This window comes from Vicugna pacos, chromosome 12 (genome assembly GCF_048564905.1).
Source record: "Vicugna pacos chromosome 12, VicPac4, whole genome shotgun sequence".
Classification (NCBI taxonomy): Eukaryota; Metazoa; Chordata; class Mammalia; order Artiodactyla; family Camelidae; genus Vicugna; species Vicugna pacos.
Window position 1 is genome coordinate 10,710,934 of NC_132998.1, and position 15,548 is coordinate 10,726,481.

At 44.5% G+C, this 15,548-nt stretch overlaps 1 protein-coding gene and 1 pseudogene across 1 annotated transcript; both read left to right on the forward strand.

Annotated features, from left to right (window-relative positions):
- The first annotated feature begins 2,102 nt into the window (after positions 1-2,102).
- On the forward strand, positions 2,103-7,219 carry LOC140685405 (keratin, type II cytoskeletal 6A-like). The gene is made up of 9 exons (XM_072972755.1): positions 2,103-2,688; positions 3,632-3,846; positions 4,188-4,248; positions 4,396-4,491; positions 4,617-4,781; positions 5,271-5,396; positions 5,993-6,213; positions 6,433-6,467; positions 6,580-7,219. Exons 1-9 carry the CDS (start codon positions 2,182-2,184, stop codon positions 6,813-6,815), a joined length of 1,662 nt encoding a protein of 553 aa, XP_072828856.1. The 5' UTR covers positions 2,103-2,181; the 3' UTR covers positions 6,816-7,219.
- Positions 7,220-12,031: 4,812 nt separating this feature from the next.
- On the forward strand, positions 12,032-15,410 carry LOC102525024 (keratin, type II cytoskeletal 6A-like; annotated as a pseudogene).
- Positions 15,411-15,548: the final 138 nt, after the last annotated feature.

Sequence of the window (15,548 nt, forward strand, 5' to 3'; positions counted from 1 at the left end):
TCCTCAGGTGCAAATCTGGTTTGCAACAGCCAAAAGTGGGTGTGTGGGTTGCAGGCAGGAAAAAATTTTCCCTATTTGCTGTGAAATTTCACAGCAAACTCAGTGGAGACAGAGTTGAGTAAGGAATCCGAGGCAAGGCCTATTGGCAGCAAATTTTTGGTGAAGCAAAAACAGCTGAGACTGAATTGTGAGCCACATTGCCGTGATCGTCCTTGGCTTGGTCAAATTAAAATTAAAAGACGTATTCACACACCCTGTGTCATAATAAGTTCTGTCAGCCTGATGTGGCCTGGCCCCTCCTCCTAGAATTCTGTCTGCCCAAGGCGGTCCAGGAAGAGCTCACCTCCCTCAAAGGCAAGCCCTTGTTAGAAAGGAACCATTCCAGGACCCACAATGGATACTTTAAATTTAAAAAATGCAAGGAGCCATTAAAAAAAGGGAATGAAATAATGCCATTTTCAGCAACATGGATGGACCCAGAGACGATCATATTAAGTGAAGTAAGTCAAACAGAGAAAGACAAATATCATATAATGTCACTGATATATGGAATCTGAAAAAAAAAAAGGATACAATTCTATTTACAAATCAAAACAGACTCACAGACATAGAAAACAAACTATGGTTACTAAAGGGGAAAGGGCAGGGAGGGATAAATTAGTGGTTTGGGATTAACAGATACACATTACTATACATAAAATAGATAAACAACAAGGACCTACTGTAGAGCACAGGGAACTACATTCAGTTTCTTGTAATAACATATAATGGAAAAGAATCTGAAAAGAAAAAAAATATATGTATGTATATGTATAACCGAATCATTTTGTTGTACACCTGAAAGTAACATTGAGGGGGATATATTGCTGATCACAACCAGGGACACAGGCAAAAGTGGAGAAAACAGCAGTTATGAAACCGCGATCATAGAGTGTTACACAATATGAAGAGAAAACACAGATGTTGGGAGACAGTGTAAATCTACCACAGGTATAATTGCAAAAGAGAATACATGTTTCTGTTTTATAAATATGTATATGCATAAAATATATATGTTTCAACAATGTGGACTGGCTGTCTACATATATCCGCCCCCATCTCTCTCTCACTCTCTCTCATACACACACACACACACAAACAAGCATCAGTTACTATGGAATTAGAAAACTCCAAGTTGACAACTTCGTGGGACAAATAACCTGGCTTTTTTTCACAAATAAAAACCAAAGAAAAAAGTGATGATGGATTGAAGGATTTAAATGATTTAAAGACATAGTATTTAAAAGACGAATTACCCAAGTACCATACATATGGGCGCTTACTTGGATCTAATGTGTGTGACCAAAATATAAGATACAAAAACACACAAACAGCTTTATTTGCAGATTTAACAGACACTTCCTGATGCAAATGAGCACATAAAAATTTCAGACATAAAAACGTATTTTGGTTAAGTTTTTAAGTCTGTCATTTAGACACCAATATAAAACTATATACCAATGAAATAATATGATCTCTGGGATTTGCCTTCAAATATCTTAGGGTCAACAGGGAAATGGGTGGGAGTATAGAAGAAATAAGGCTGACCATGAGAAGGTGATGTTTATAAAGCTCAGTGATAGGTACACAGAGGCCCATTATGTTGCTGTCCTCATCTACCTGTGTGAAATTTAAATGAAAGAAAAAGTCATATTTCAATTTCGTTATCTATGAAGAAGATTAATAATCTTGGGCTGAGACACATGAAATGGATTATTTTCAACTCCAGTATCGCAGCTGGAAGAAACACCAGGTGGAGAGGAGAGTCTCAGAGCAGCTCCACACACCAGTGTAACCTGTGGGACCTTTGTCTGAGACGATGACTAATTACTCTCTCATGAATTGAGAATAGTCTCATTGTACTGAGATTAGTAAAAGCTGGAAGGCAAGAGAAATTTTCCCTGACTAATGGAGCCAAAAATGCAATCTTCATATTTCATAACTTTTCTAATAATCCAGATGTGATCTCACTGTTTGTAAAGCCCAGCCCTTCCCAACCTGCAAGCTCACCTTCCAGGACTGAGCCCAGCCCCTTTTCTCTGTATATAAGCAGTTACCTGGAAGCTCCCTGCACACATCTGCTCCTCTCAGCTCTACCCTCCAGCCTCTCGCATCTTCCTCCGCCTTCTCGTCTTCAGAACCATGTCTTGCAGATCCACTGTGAGGAGCCAAAGCACCAGCCGCCGGGGCTTCAGTGCCGGCTCAGCCCGAGTCCCTGGGGTCTGCCGCTCTGGCTTCAGCAGCGTGTCGGTGTCCCGCTCCAGGGGCGGTGGTGGCCTGGCTGGAGTGTGTGGAGGAGCTGGCTTTGGCAGCCGCAGCCTCTATAACCTGGGGGGCACCAAGAGGATCTCCATCAGTGGCGGATACGGCAGCAGATACGGAGGTGGCTTTGGCTTTGGAGGTGGAATTGGGAGTGGATACGGTTTTGGTGGTGCAGCTGGGCTCGGTGGTGGAGCTGGCTTTGCTGGTGGCTATGGGGGTGCTGGCTTCCCTGTGTGCCCCCCTGGAGGCATCCAAGAGGTCACCGTCAACCAGAGTCTCCTCACTCCTCTGAACCTGGAAATCGACCCCACCATCCAGAGAGTGAGAACTGAGGAGCGGGAGCAGATCAAGACCCTCAACAACAAGTTCGCCTCCTTCATCGACAAGGTGAGCCGGGAGCACCTGCCCTCCACCGGGATTTCAGACTCCCCAAACTAAGGAACCAAGAAATGCTCTACTGGGGGGAGATGCGGGAGAGAGGGAGGAGGGGACTCAGGCTAGCTCCCCAGTGGGATGCAGGGCTGTCTCCATGTGGACCACAGGCAGAAGGTGACTGAAATCGTTTAGAACTACTGATCCCTCCCATGTCTCTCATTCCTGCCAGAAAGAATTCTCAACTGTTGATAACTTTGACCCAATGAAAAGGGAATGAGAATTGAATGGGTTAGCATGAACTTCTGTGGGGTTTAAGAAATTAAAAAGGGAATTACAATGGAAAATGTTTTAGAACCCCAGGGAGTGAGGTGAGGGTAGAAAATACAACAGAAAAGGAAATTGTAGCTGGATTAGGAATTAAGACTCAGAAACAAGAACATAAGTCCATAGAAATATTCAACTTTTAGGACCAGATCATGACCATGAAGGGAGTTTGATTAGAGGAGACGTATGCACTAAATGGGAAGTTCGATTAAATCCAATCATTAATAGGATTAAAAGTGAATAATAAGATTCTAAACATTTGACATCAATTTAACTGAGATATCCTCTGGAAAAAAATACTCCTTGTACATACCAGAAAACACTATTTTAAAAACATTTACATTTTGCTTATCAATAGGAAGAGAGAACAAATGTTGAAAGTTACTCACTGACAAGTTCCATCATTTAGTGGGAGGGAATAGCTCAGAGTTCCATGGGGAATTTGGTTGGTGAGATCTGTGTGCTGTAAAGGAAAAGGGTTTGGGGGAGAAGAACCATCACCCTGAGCCTCTGTACATGCACTGGAGTCACCCAATACCATGGGGACCACCCACGTCTGCTTGGGGACCTGTCAACTCACATCTCTGTCTCCCTTCTTCATCTGGAAAATAACCACCTTGGCTTCCTCCAGGTGCGGTTCCTGGAGCAGCAGAACAAGGTCCTGGACACCAAGTGGACCCTGCTGCAGGAACAGGGCACCAAGACCGTGAGGCAGAACCTGGAGCCTTTGTTCGAGCAGTACATCAACAACCTCAGGAGGCAGCTGGACAGCATCCTGGGGGAGAGAAGCCGCCTGGACTCGGAGCTGAGGAGCATGCAGGACCAGGTGGAGGACTTCAAGAACAAGTGAGTTGAAAGAGAGAAATGGGCTCCATTTCCTGAAGCCCACACTTCAAGTCCATTGGAAGAGCAGGTCCAGATGAGGGCATGATTGCTAGTAAACCATGACCACGGAAATGAAATCACAGTTATTGCCTAAACACAAACCCCCCAGGACAAAAGGGTCTTGTGGGCTGATGAGGAGAGAAAAGAAGTAAACAATTTAGAGACCACGAAATACATCTTTTAGGTACACTGGCAGGAACGCTCCATTTGGATATCTCATTATGAAAAGTTGGGATCCCAGGCTGCTTTGTGTGTATCCCTTTCCCAACTGGCTGATTATGTTTTATCCTTTCTAATTCCAGGTATGAAGATGAAATCAACAAGCGCACAGCAGCAGAGAATGAATTTGTGACTCTGAAAAAGGTGAGATCAGGGGGTTCATGTTTCTTTGCAGAAGAAGACCCTGGGTTCCTGCCCATATCTGAGAAAAGAATAAGTAGGGAGACTATAAGGTGGTGCAGACTGGGAAGGAGGGTTCATCTGACTGTAGTCTATTGGCTTATTCTCCAGGATGTGGATGCTGCCTACATGAATAAGGTTGAACTACAAGCCAAGGCAGATAACCTCACAGATGAGATCAACTTCCTAAGAGCCTTTTATGAAGCAGTAAGCATCTTCTTCACCCTATGTTATTCACTGGTATAAGATTGTGCAAAGGGTGGAAATCTTGGGCTTGGGTACGTCTGTAAACATCACAGGAAAAGATGGTCTGACGACCTCATGTTCTGCAGGAACTGGCTCAGATGCAAACCCACATCTCAGACACTTCTGTGGTCCTCTCCATGGACAACAACCGCAGCCTGGACCTGGACAGCATCATCAGCGAAGTCAAGGCCCAATACGAGGAGATTGCTCAAAGAAGCCGGGCTGAGGCTGAGTCCTGGTACCAGTCGAAGGTGAGCAGTGTGGGGGCGGCAAATGAAGAATCCCTCGTGCGTTTTCCCTGAACACCAGCAAAGCTACAGACATCACTGGGGAAATCTATTTCTAGGAAGCTGGAGTCCTTTCACAGAATGTGTCCCCTGCATTAACAGAGTAGCCCTTTACAGTATTTATGTCCAAGTCTAGTAAGTCAAAGAACCTGATGCAGGACGAAAGCTACTGCACATAAGGACCTCGTGCTCTTTGCTTCAGCTTCACCTTGATGCTTGCTCTCAGAAACCGTGCAGAACATTGCTGGTCCTAAAGGGAACCAGGCAGTCAGTGGTCCCAACCAGGGTGATCTGTGATGGGTGTATAGTATCAATGACCTTGTACCTTCAATAATGGGAAAATACCTTGTGGAGAAACCATTAGTTTCAGTTTGTTAAATGCTTGATGAGTGTGACAGTCGTCATTGTCACATGAAGCCAACGTACACCCCCTTCTGTCCCTCTGGTTTATAGTATGAGGAGCTGCAGGTGACGGCAGGCAGACACGGGGACGACCTGCGCAACACCAGGCAGGAGATCTCTGAGATCAACCGCATGGTCCAGAGGCTGAGATCTGAGATCGACCACGTCAAGAAGCAGGTATGGTGGGGACCATGGAGGAGAAACACGTCTTCCCTTTCCAGGCGACAAGGCAGTCATCAACCATTATTTGGGAAGTTCCTGGATGCTAAGGGAACAGCAGGGAGGGCAGGACATGCAATTCTTACCTTTAGTGAGTTCCTACAGATCAGAGAGATGGATCAAAATCCAGCAAGAACAGGACAAAGATGAGTGTAGTTCAAATATACGATATAGAAGGAAGGCAAGATGTCCACAGTGTGATGTGAAATCATCACTTCACTGAGAATGCTTATTATTTTCTGCAAGTCAGAGTGCATCCACGTGAACTTATCCAAACTGTCAACATTGAAAACAAGCCCGTGTCATCCATGTCCCCTGATCTGCCACCAGCCTAGTCCTCACTCAGGGTGGTTCACAGAAAGTTGTGTAGGTTTTCCAAGTGGCTCCTAGACTAGATAAGATTTGCAGAATGGAAAAATTCTGGACAAAATTGTCAGAGCGCCTTTCCCATGAAATCTGGGCTCTAGAACTCTTCCTCACTGGGAAAGGAGAACCACAGTTAGTCTCCCCTGGGGACCAGGTTGCAAGTTCATCTGCCCATCTTCCCCTTGCAGTGCGCCAACCTGCAGTCCGCCATCGCTGACGCTGAGCAGCGTGGGGAGCTGGCCCTCAAGGACGCCAAGAACAAGTTGGCTGACCTGGAGGACGCCCTGCAGAAGGCCAAGCAGGACATGGCCCGGCTGCTGAAGGAGTACCAGGAGCTGATGAATGTCAAGCTGGCCCTGGACGTGGAGATCGCCACCTACAGGAAGCTGCTGGAAGGCGAGGAGTGCAGGTGGGTACCTCACAACCTCCCCCAGCATCTGGGTCCAGCTCCAAGATGTCCAGCCAATGAGCTCACGTTTAACGGGCTCTAGTTGTGGCCAGAATGCTCCCCTCAGAAAACCACTTGAAAGGCACTTTCCCCATGGACTCTCCTCACGGGAAGGCTTCCCACCCTGGTCCATCTGTGGCTGTCTGAGGTCTCATGGTGGCCGTGTCTCCTCTCTCCTAGGCTGAGTGGGGAAGGCGTTGTACCAGTCAACATCTGTAAGTACCTTTGCTTGCCTCCCTCCCTTGCCCTTGTGCTCTTCTGACTGGACTCAGTCTGGCAGAACGAGTCACCATGTCTCATCGTGACCTTGTCCCCCTCCCTCCACAGCCGTGGTGCAGTCCACCGTCTCCAGCGGCTATGGTGGTGCCAGCGGTGGCAGCGGTGGCTTAAGCCTGGGCGGAGGCAGTAGCTACTCCTACAGCAGCGGCGGTCACAGCCTTGGAGGTGGCTTCAGTTCTGGCAGTGGCAGAGCCTTGGGAAGTGGCCTCAGCTCTGCTGGGGGCAGCAGCTCCACCATCAAATACACCACCACCTCCTCCAGCAGGAAGAGCTACAGGCACTGAAGTCCTGGCTTCAGCCTTGGTCCCACAGTGTCTCTGGGCCCCCCTCAGCTGCCCTCTCCTCCAGTTGCTTTCTCTCTCCTGCTTCCTTCTTCTCTTCCTTCTTGAATTAGAACTGAAAGTTCTGAGTGCCCTCACCTCCTCTCTGCCAATACCTGCTCCACCTGAGGTTCCCAAACTCACCATCGGGAAGGTCATTGCCAGGGTCCTACTCCAGAACAGGGCAAGTCCCCCTTGCTTTCCACTGGCCCAGGAGTTCCGCATCTTGCAGGGTTGGGTCCTCCCTTGCAGTGATCATTGAAAGCACAAGTGACTAGTTCTCTGATGTGCAGGGTCTGTATCCCTGTGATGTTTCCTCATCTCTTTGCTCAATTCTAATTGCTAAATAAAGCAGATTTATAATATAATGCATGGTTGTATTGCCTTGATTTGTCATCAGTGACTTTTGAGCTTTTCATTGGACAAATGCAGCTCATGTATTAAAGATGCTCCCAATCCCCAGATACTTCTGCCCCATCCTTAAGAGTGGTACAAAAGCCAGTGGCTTGGCATCCTAACTCTCCGATCTCCTTCCCCAATAAGAATTCATCTAAATGTCTGGCAAGTGGAATGGGAGGAATATGGTCCACTATCGCTATATATTCTGTTTTTGATTGCCGGTACCAGGTAGTCATGGCTTACTTCTCTTTCTCCCTCGTGTAAGACCATTTCACACAACCCAGGGATCAATCCTAAATGCCCATTTGGGGAATCATGTGTCTGGCCAATCAGAGCAAAAGAACATTTAACCAAAGAGTAAAGTATTTGATTTTATTTAGAATGGACTTTACGATCAAGAAACTTGCCTGACAAGGTGTACTTAGAAAAATTCAAGTGTGCATACTTCTGAAAGGCAATTCTACTTCTAGAAATGCATCCTGAGGAAATAGAACAAATGCAGAAAGGTGTCTGTATGTGGATGTGGATCCCAACAATCTTCTCAGGAGGGAAAAACTGAAAACACTCCTCTCCTCTCTGGTGTGCCCAGACCTGGTTTGAGTTTTCTGAATGAGTAATGAGAACTTGGGCTATGGTACCATGCTCATCATTCTCTTGTGCTGTCTTTTGGCCACCCCAGTCCCTGTTTCCTCATGAGTGACCATTACCTCCCTTGCCTCCAGGCTCTTACACAAGAGAAAATTTCTTGGATTCAATAATTTAGAGAGGGAGCATCTGGATCCTGTTGTATCAGTATCCTGCTGCGCTCACTTCTTAAGAGTCCCCCAGCAGAGTGGGCAGCCTCTCAGTTTGCACCTCCTCACTCTCTGCCCAGAACTTCCCTAAAGGCAGGTATGTGATTAGTGGGTTCTGAAATCTAAGTCCACTTAATAATCATATTATTACATATCCATGAAAAATAATGAAAAGAAAGTAACTGACCAGGAAAAATATATAGAATATAGCAATGAACAAAAAAGCAGGTTGCAAAATATATGGTTTAATCTAATTCAAATCTTACGGTGTGAGTGCAGATAGCAAAATGGCAGACTAGAAATCTCCAAGCTCTTCTTCTGCCCAAGAAACTTTGAAAAAATTACCAGAAGCTATTGGAACAAACTTTGTAGGAGCTCTGGAAAACAGTCAAAAGTTTACAACAACCAAGCAAATGTCCAATCAAGAAAATCCATCTTCAAAATTACTGCAAAGCTTTGTGACAATTTTCCTAGTACTTGCCCTCCCCTCTACGTAGTGCAGCTGTGGTCTTGAGCAGGCAGCAGCCTTGTTCCTGAACTCTTTCCCAACTTCCTTTCCAGCCTCCAGTTTCCGGTCCCAATCCCTTTGCTCCCCTCTCCCACGCTCCACCCGCACCAGCACATACACCTTGAACCAAAAAGAGCAGATGCAGACTATTTGCAAATTACTGTGAAAGTCTCTTCAAACACATTTGGGAGATTCCTGAAGAAATGATGCAAGGTTCATACCTTTGTTTCATATAAATCCAAATGCAGGCAGGAGAAGCAGCAGGGACAGCTCGTAAAAACTATAAGGCAGACTACAAACCCACAGAGTCCTGGGGCAAGAGATTACGGGAGAAGATATACATTAGACCTCTGACTACTTACGTTGTAGAGACTAAGCTGGAGTGAGAATCTTTGGGGAATGAGGACATTCAAAAGCAGCTGTGTGCATGAGAAATTTAGAAAATTGTGCCTAGGTCCAGGCAAGACTCATGCCCAGAAAAGTCTTGAGAAGGTCTTAAGCGTTCACCTCACGCTGATTTCTAGATTCAGAGCAAGTGATGGAGTGTCCCATCTCAAGGGCAATATGTAAACATGAGGAGAGGTGGTTGTTCTCATTTTGTTATTTGGCTTTTTTGTTTTGTTTTGTTTCAGATATTGGTATACAAGGATATCTCCATCAAAACAGTAGCTGAACACGAGCTAAAGGAGCAGCCGGATGCTGAGATCTCACTGCATGTGTGCATTTGTTGACTCATTTAGCACAACTAAATCAATGTGACAGACAGGTCCTTACGTGCAAATCCAAAAGTTCCTTGTATGCAACAGTCAGAAGTGGGAATATGACCTGAGGCAGGATCCCATTAGTCACGAAGTTTCTAGAAACTGTGAAGTAGAACTGAATAACAAATCAGCAGCTCACTCCCCAGAATACTTTACACAAACGGACTAGTCAAGGAGTTCACCTCATTCAAAGGCGAGTACTGGGATTTCAAAATTTGTAGATGCTGACAGGCATATGCAGAATATATAAACAAGATTATACTGTATAGCACAGGGAAATATTTACAAGATCTCGTGGTAGCTCACAGCAAAAAAAACATGACAATGAATATATGTATGTTCATGTATAACTGAAAAATTGTGCTCTACACTGGAATTTGCCACAACACTGTAAAATGACTATAACTCAATAAAAAAAGTTAAAAAATAAAAAGGTGAGCATTGGTCAGAAAGGAATCATTTCAGGACCCACAAAAGATAACACACATTCAAAAATGAAATGAACAGGAAAAACAAAAGGCAAATCAAGGTCACTCAACAGAACAAAGTCACTATAAAACACTGTCAAAAATTAATGAAATAAACTCTCTGTAAAATTAGAGAAGAAAAAACATATTATGAGACAATAAGAGATAAAACATGACTTACAAAAGTCAGATATGAGGCAGAGAGAAAAATAAAGCCACTATAGAAATAAAGGCCAAACTGATGTCAGTACAAAGGGCAATAGACATGCTGAATGCATAAAAAAGGGCAAATGAAAAATTACCAAGAAAAGAGTACTGAGGGGTCATAGATGGAGTTAACTGCGAGTAAAAGGAGAGTCAAGAGGATATATAGGTAAAGAAGGCAAAGTAGATTCAACACAAGCATAATTGAAACACCTAAAGGAAGAGTAGATTCACACACACGCACACACGCGCGCGCACACACACACACGCACGCACGCACCCATAGACACAAACGGTGCCCTCCAAAGTGCAGAAATATCTTTAGTTAGGTGGCTGGGGATTTGCCCTGAGATTTATTTTGATAGACAAACATGTCTTATTTAGTCATATTTTAAATATGTAACTATAATATAAAGATATAAAGAATGAAATCTTGGCGATTGTGACATGGGTGGGCCTCTAGGGCATCAGGCTAAGTGAAACCAGTCAGACAGAGAAATACAAGTGCTGTATACTCTCTCTTATACATGGAATCTAAAATAACAAATACATTTTCAAAAATTTAAAAACTAAGCTCATAGATACAGGGATCAGACTGGTGGTTGCCCGAGGTGTTGGGTGTGGGAGGTGTGAGAAATAGGTGAACAAAAATACAACCCTATTGCTGTTAGGATGGATAACATCAGAATAATTGAGGATACCAAGGCATGGAGCAACTGGGACACTAACACACTGCTGGTGGAAATGCAAAATGGTGTGTCCTCTTTGCAATATGTATATGTGTGAATGTGTGTGTATGTGCGTGTGTGTGTAACAATATTCAATCTTATATGCTTTCAATGACATCTACTTCTGGAAAAGCTTAAATACATTAAATAAACTTATTACCCTTCCAGATTTAAGTACCAGATAGGAAAATAGAGGAGAGAGTAACATATGGAATGACACGAGAGGATGCAATCACAAAACCCAAAGAGTGAAAAACTCTACAGGACAATTAACCTAGTTTATTTAACAAATAAATTGCCAAAAAAAAAAGATGAAGGGCTAAATGATGTAAAGGATATATTATTTAAAGGACACAGCACCTGAATAAACATGTATGGACTTTATTTGTATTCTGAATTGAACAAATTATAAACATAACTAAGAATACAGGGAAATTTGGATGTTCACTAAACTTCGTGATGTTAAAGAATTATTGTTAAGTTTTTTAGATATAAAAATAGCATTTTTGTCATTTTCTAAAGAGTCTACCATTTAGACATAAATACTGAATTATTTACTGATGAAGTCATGTGATCTTTCCTCTGGAATTTCCTTTCAAGTAATTTTAGGTGGATGAAGAAAGTAGGTGGAGTTATGGATGAAATAAAGCCGATCCTGAGACAGTAATTGCAAAATCTGGGTGGCTGGCATTCATCATAATAGACTAATAAGAGTCTGTTATGTTGTTCTTACACTGTTATATCTGTTCAAAAATTTACATAGCCAGAAAACAAGTCAAATTTAACGTTTGTCATCATTGGGAAAATGGTGATCTTCCATTTAGGGCATAAGCAATAGATCGCTCTTAGATATACAAGATCTCAGCTGTTACAAAAGATCAGATTGGAGTTATGGATGAAGTAAAGCTGGCCTTCAGATACTAGTTGTGAAATCTGGGTGATGGGCATGTACATTCTGACACATAAGTAACATATATTGAACCTGCGTTTGGGACAGAGTCTAACTCCTAGCCTCAGTGATTTGAGAATTGTCTTATTGTATTGAATCAATCAAAAATCAAAAGCAGGAGAATTTTCCCCTGGCTAAAGGAAGACAAAAATGCATTCTTCATATTTTATATCTTTTCTAATAAGCTGGGTATGATTTCACTGTTTCCAAAGCCCAGCTCTTCCTACCCTGCAAGCTCACCTTCCAGGACTGAGCCCAGAATATTTCTCCCTACACAATGGCTACTGAAAGCCCATCTCATATTTTAACTCCTCTCAGCTCTGCCCTCCAGCCTCTCACATCTTCCTCAGCCTTCTCATATTCAGGAACCATGTCTTGCAGATCCACCGTGAGGAGCCAAAGCACCAGCCGCCGGGGCTTCAGTGCCGGCTCAGCCCGAGTCCCTGGGGTCTGCCGCTCTGGCTTCAGCAGCATCTCGGTGTCCCGCTCCAGGGGCAGTGGTGGCCTGGCTGGAGTGTGTGGAGGAGCTGGCTTTGGCAGCCACAGCCTCTATAGCCTGGGGGGCACCAAGAGGATCTCCATCGTAGGGGCAGCTCTGCCATCGGTGGTGGATACGGCAGCAGATTTGGAGGTGGCTGTGGCTTTGGCTTTGGAGGTGGAGCTGGGAGTGGATATGGTTTTGGTGGTGCAGCTGGGCTCGGTGGTGGAGCTGGCTTTGCTGGTGGCTATGCGGGTGCTGGAGGCATCCAAGAGGTCACCATCAACCAGAGTCTTCTCACTCCTCTGAACCTGGAAATCGACCCCACCATCCAGAGAGTGAGAACTGAGGAGCGGGAGCAGATCAAGACCCTCCTTCATCGACAAGGTGAGCCAGGAGCACCTGCCCTCCACCGGGATTTCAAACTCCCCAAACTAGGGAACCAAGAAATGCCCTATCTGGGGGGGGAGATGCGGGAGAGAGGGAGGAGGGGATTCAGGCTAGCTTTCCACTTGGATGCAGGGCTGGCTCCATGTGGACCACAGGCAGAAGGTGATGGAAATCGTTTAGGACTACTGAGTCCCTTAAATGCCTCTTATTCTTGTCTAAGAAGAACTCTCAACTCTTGATAATCCTGAAGCAAAGAAAAGGAAATGAGAGAGTGGAATGGGTTAACATTTACTACTGAAGGGTCTACAATGGGATACAAAGGCCAGTCACAATCTGCTCTGAGGAACTGGCCTACCTTTCCAGGAACAAGAAAAAAAGAAAGAAAGAGAGGAAGGAAGGAGAGAGAAGAAAAGAAAAAGAAAACCATTTTTCATCCTTACAAGAAAAAGAAACACTTGAGATGTACAAATATCTAAAACCTGTTTTAAAAAAGAATTTATTCTAGAAACAGAGCATGACCATCTATCAAAAATGTTTTAGAAGAAGTACATGCTTAGAAGCAGTACATGTGCTAAATGGGAGTTCAGATTAGAATCTAATCATTATGTAACATTTGACATCCCTTTTACTGAAATCTTCTGGGGAAAAAAAAGCTCTATACAATATATCAGATAAAAACTATTTTAAATTACATTTTTGATTCTGCTTGTCAAGAGAAAGAGAGGAAGTAATGAAAAATCCCTGATAAGCACAATAACTTATAGGGCAGGAACAGCTCAAAGGTCCGTGGGGGAATTTCATCAGTGAGATCTGCTGGTGGAGAAGGAAAAAGATCATGGGAACACACCCCCCAGTCTAAGTCTCTATATATTCTCTTAGTAGCCCAGCACCATGGACACCACCCCAGCCTGCTGGGAAACCTAGTAATACAGACACCTTTCTTTCTGTGTCTGGCAAGACACCAAGTGGATCCTGCTGCAGGAGCGGGATCCGAGCCCATGAGGCTGACCCTGGAGCCCACAGTTAAGCAGTACATTAACAACCTCAAGAGGTAGAAGGAATCTCTTCTCTTCTTTAGTGGCCACCTGGACTCAAAGCTCAGGCACACACAAAGTCTGGTGGAGAATTTCAAGGACAAGTGAGTTACAGGAGAAAAATTAACTCAGTTTTCTGAAGCCCACACTTCAAGTCTATTGAGTGACTAGGTCCGGTTGTGGGCATGATTGCTTAGGAAAAAATTTCCAGTGGACATTAAAATTATAAATTGTTGTCTAAGAAAAACTGGAATGACAAATATGGGCAATGGATTTCATTATCAAGTACACCCTAGGGGAGAGGATGAGAGAGCAGTCACATCCCAGGCTCCTTGGACTGATAGTTTGATTCAAGAGTTATCCATTAATAAAAAATTATGGGTCAAGAAAAACTCTTTCAAAATCCTTTACTCACTGGCTCAAGCACCTCTCCTCATCCTTTCCTTCTAGATGTGAAGGAGAAATCAATATGCCTGCAGCGCACAGAATGCATCTGTAACCCTGCAGAAGGTGACCTGATCAATGTTTGGTGTCCCAGTCCCTTTATTGAAGGCTGGAAGAGCCCACACCTGGGAGGAGAAGATACTGGGTGAGCTGGGAGTGGGGGTCAGCTGACTCCAAGTTGTTCCTCCTTTCCCAAGATGTGGATGCTGCATAGATGAGATTGAACTGTCCACCAAGATAAATACCCTTGGGGATCAGATAGTTCCTGCTTTGAGATGGTGAGCACTTTACCCTGTTTGATCATTGATTTGTTTATTTTTCTGTTTAAGAGTCTGAGTGGATAGAATATTGGGGAGTTGGATCTCATAGATGTATCACTGGAAGCAGACATACTAACAATCCATATCTTGTAGGAGTGCTCTCAGATGCAGTCCCATAGCTCAGACATTTCTGTGGTCCTCTCCACGGACAACAATCGTAACCTGGACCTGGACAGCATCACCTCTGAGGTCAAAGGCCTATACGAGAAGATTGCTCACGTGAGGCAGGCTGAGGCCAGATCCTTACACCAGAGCAAGGTGAGAAGTCACCAGCAACAGGGGAGGAATTCTGTGCCCTTCCCAAATGGTTACACTCGCCTGCACCAGTCTACTGCAGCTTTTTGAGGGGAGTCTGAAATACAAAGACAATGGATAATTTCATAGGAGATTTGTCATTGCTCAGTTCTTGTAGACAATGAAAGAATTGACAATTAAGCCTATTGAGTAAAAATAAAAAAGGAGTTTAATGGTACTGCACTACTGAGTTTTGCCTTCAACCTCTTCCTGATTGTGAATCCCATAGATACCATGAAAGAACATCACTAGTTTATTGAAAAACTAGGTGCTCGGTGATGGTACTGAACCATTCAGTGGTTCTGCAGCAAACAATCTTGTGCCATCTACTTTTTCTAGAGGAGATGTAACATCGTTTGGTATCAGACATCTGGGAATTGGAAGGCATTCTGGATATATGGAAGCCCCCACACACTGCCTCTCCCCCCGTGCACAATGCTTCTCTATCCTTCTGGACTACAGTATAAGAGCTGCAGGTCAAGGTAGACAGACAAAAGGATGACCTGTATGCCACCAAGCAAGAGACTACTGAGCTCAACCACAGGATCTGGAGACCGATCTGAGATAAACCACCGCCACGTGCAGCCCACCGTCTCTGGCGGCTATGGCGGTGCCAGCCGTGTCGGCAGTGGCTACTCCCACAGCAGCAGCAGTCACAGCCTTGCAGGTGGCTTCAGTTCCAGCAGTGGCAGAGCCTTAGGAAGTGGCCTCAGCTCCACCGGGGGCAGCAGTTTCACCATTAAGTACACTGCCACCTCCTCCTCCAGCAGGAAGAGCTACAAGCATTGAAGTCTTCCTGTTGGTGCTTGGTCCAACATTGCCTCAGTCCCCTTGTCCAGCTGCATCACCCTCTCCTCAGGTTGCTGCTTCTCTCTTACCTCCAGCTTCTCTTGGTCTATGAGTTAGAGCTGAAGTTGCTAAATCCTC

What these genes read in the sequence shown, in the direction of transcription:
- LOC140685405 (XM_072972755.1), top strand. Translation starts at nt 2,182, where the DNA reads ATGTCTTGCAGATCCACTGTGAGGAGCCAAAGCACCAGCCGCCGGGGC. An exon ending in TAAGAGCCTTTTATGAAGCA is followed by an intron (nt 4,492 to 4,616) that starts GTAAGCATCTTC and finishes CATGTTCTGCAG; the next exon opens with GAACTGGCTCAGATGCAAAC. An exon ending in TCGACCACGTCAAGAAGCAG is followed by an intron (nt 5,397 to 5,992) that starts GTATGGTGGGGA and finishes TTCCCCTTGCAG; the next exon opens with TGCGCCAACCTGCAGTCCGC.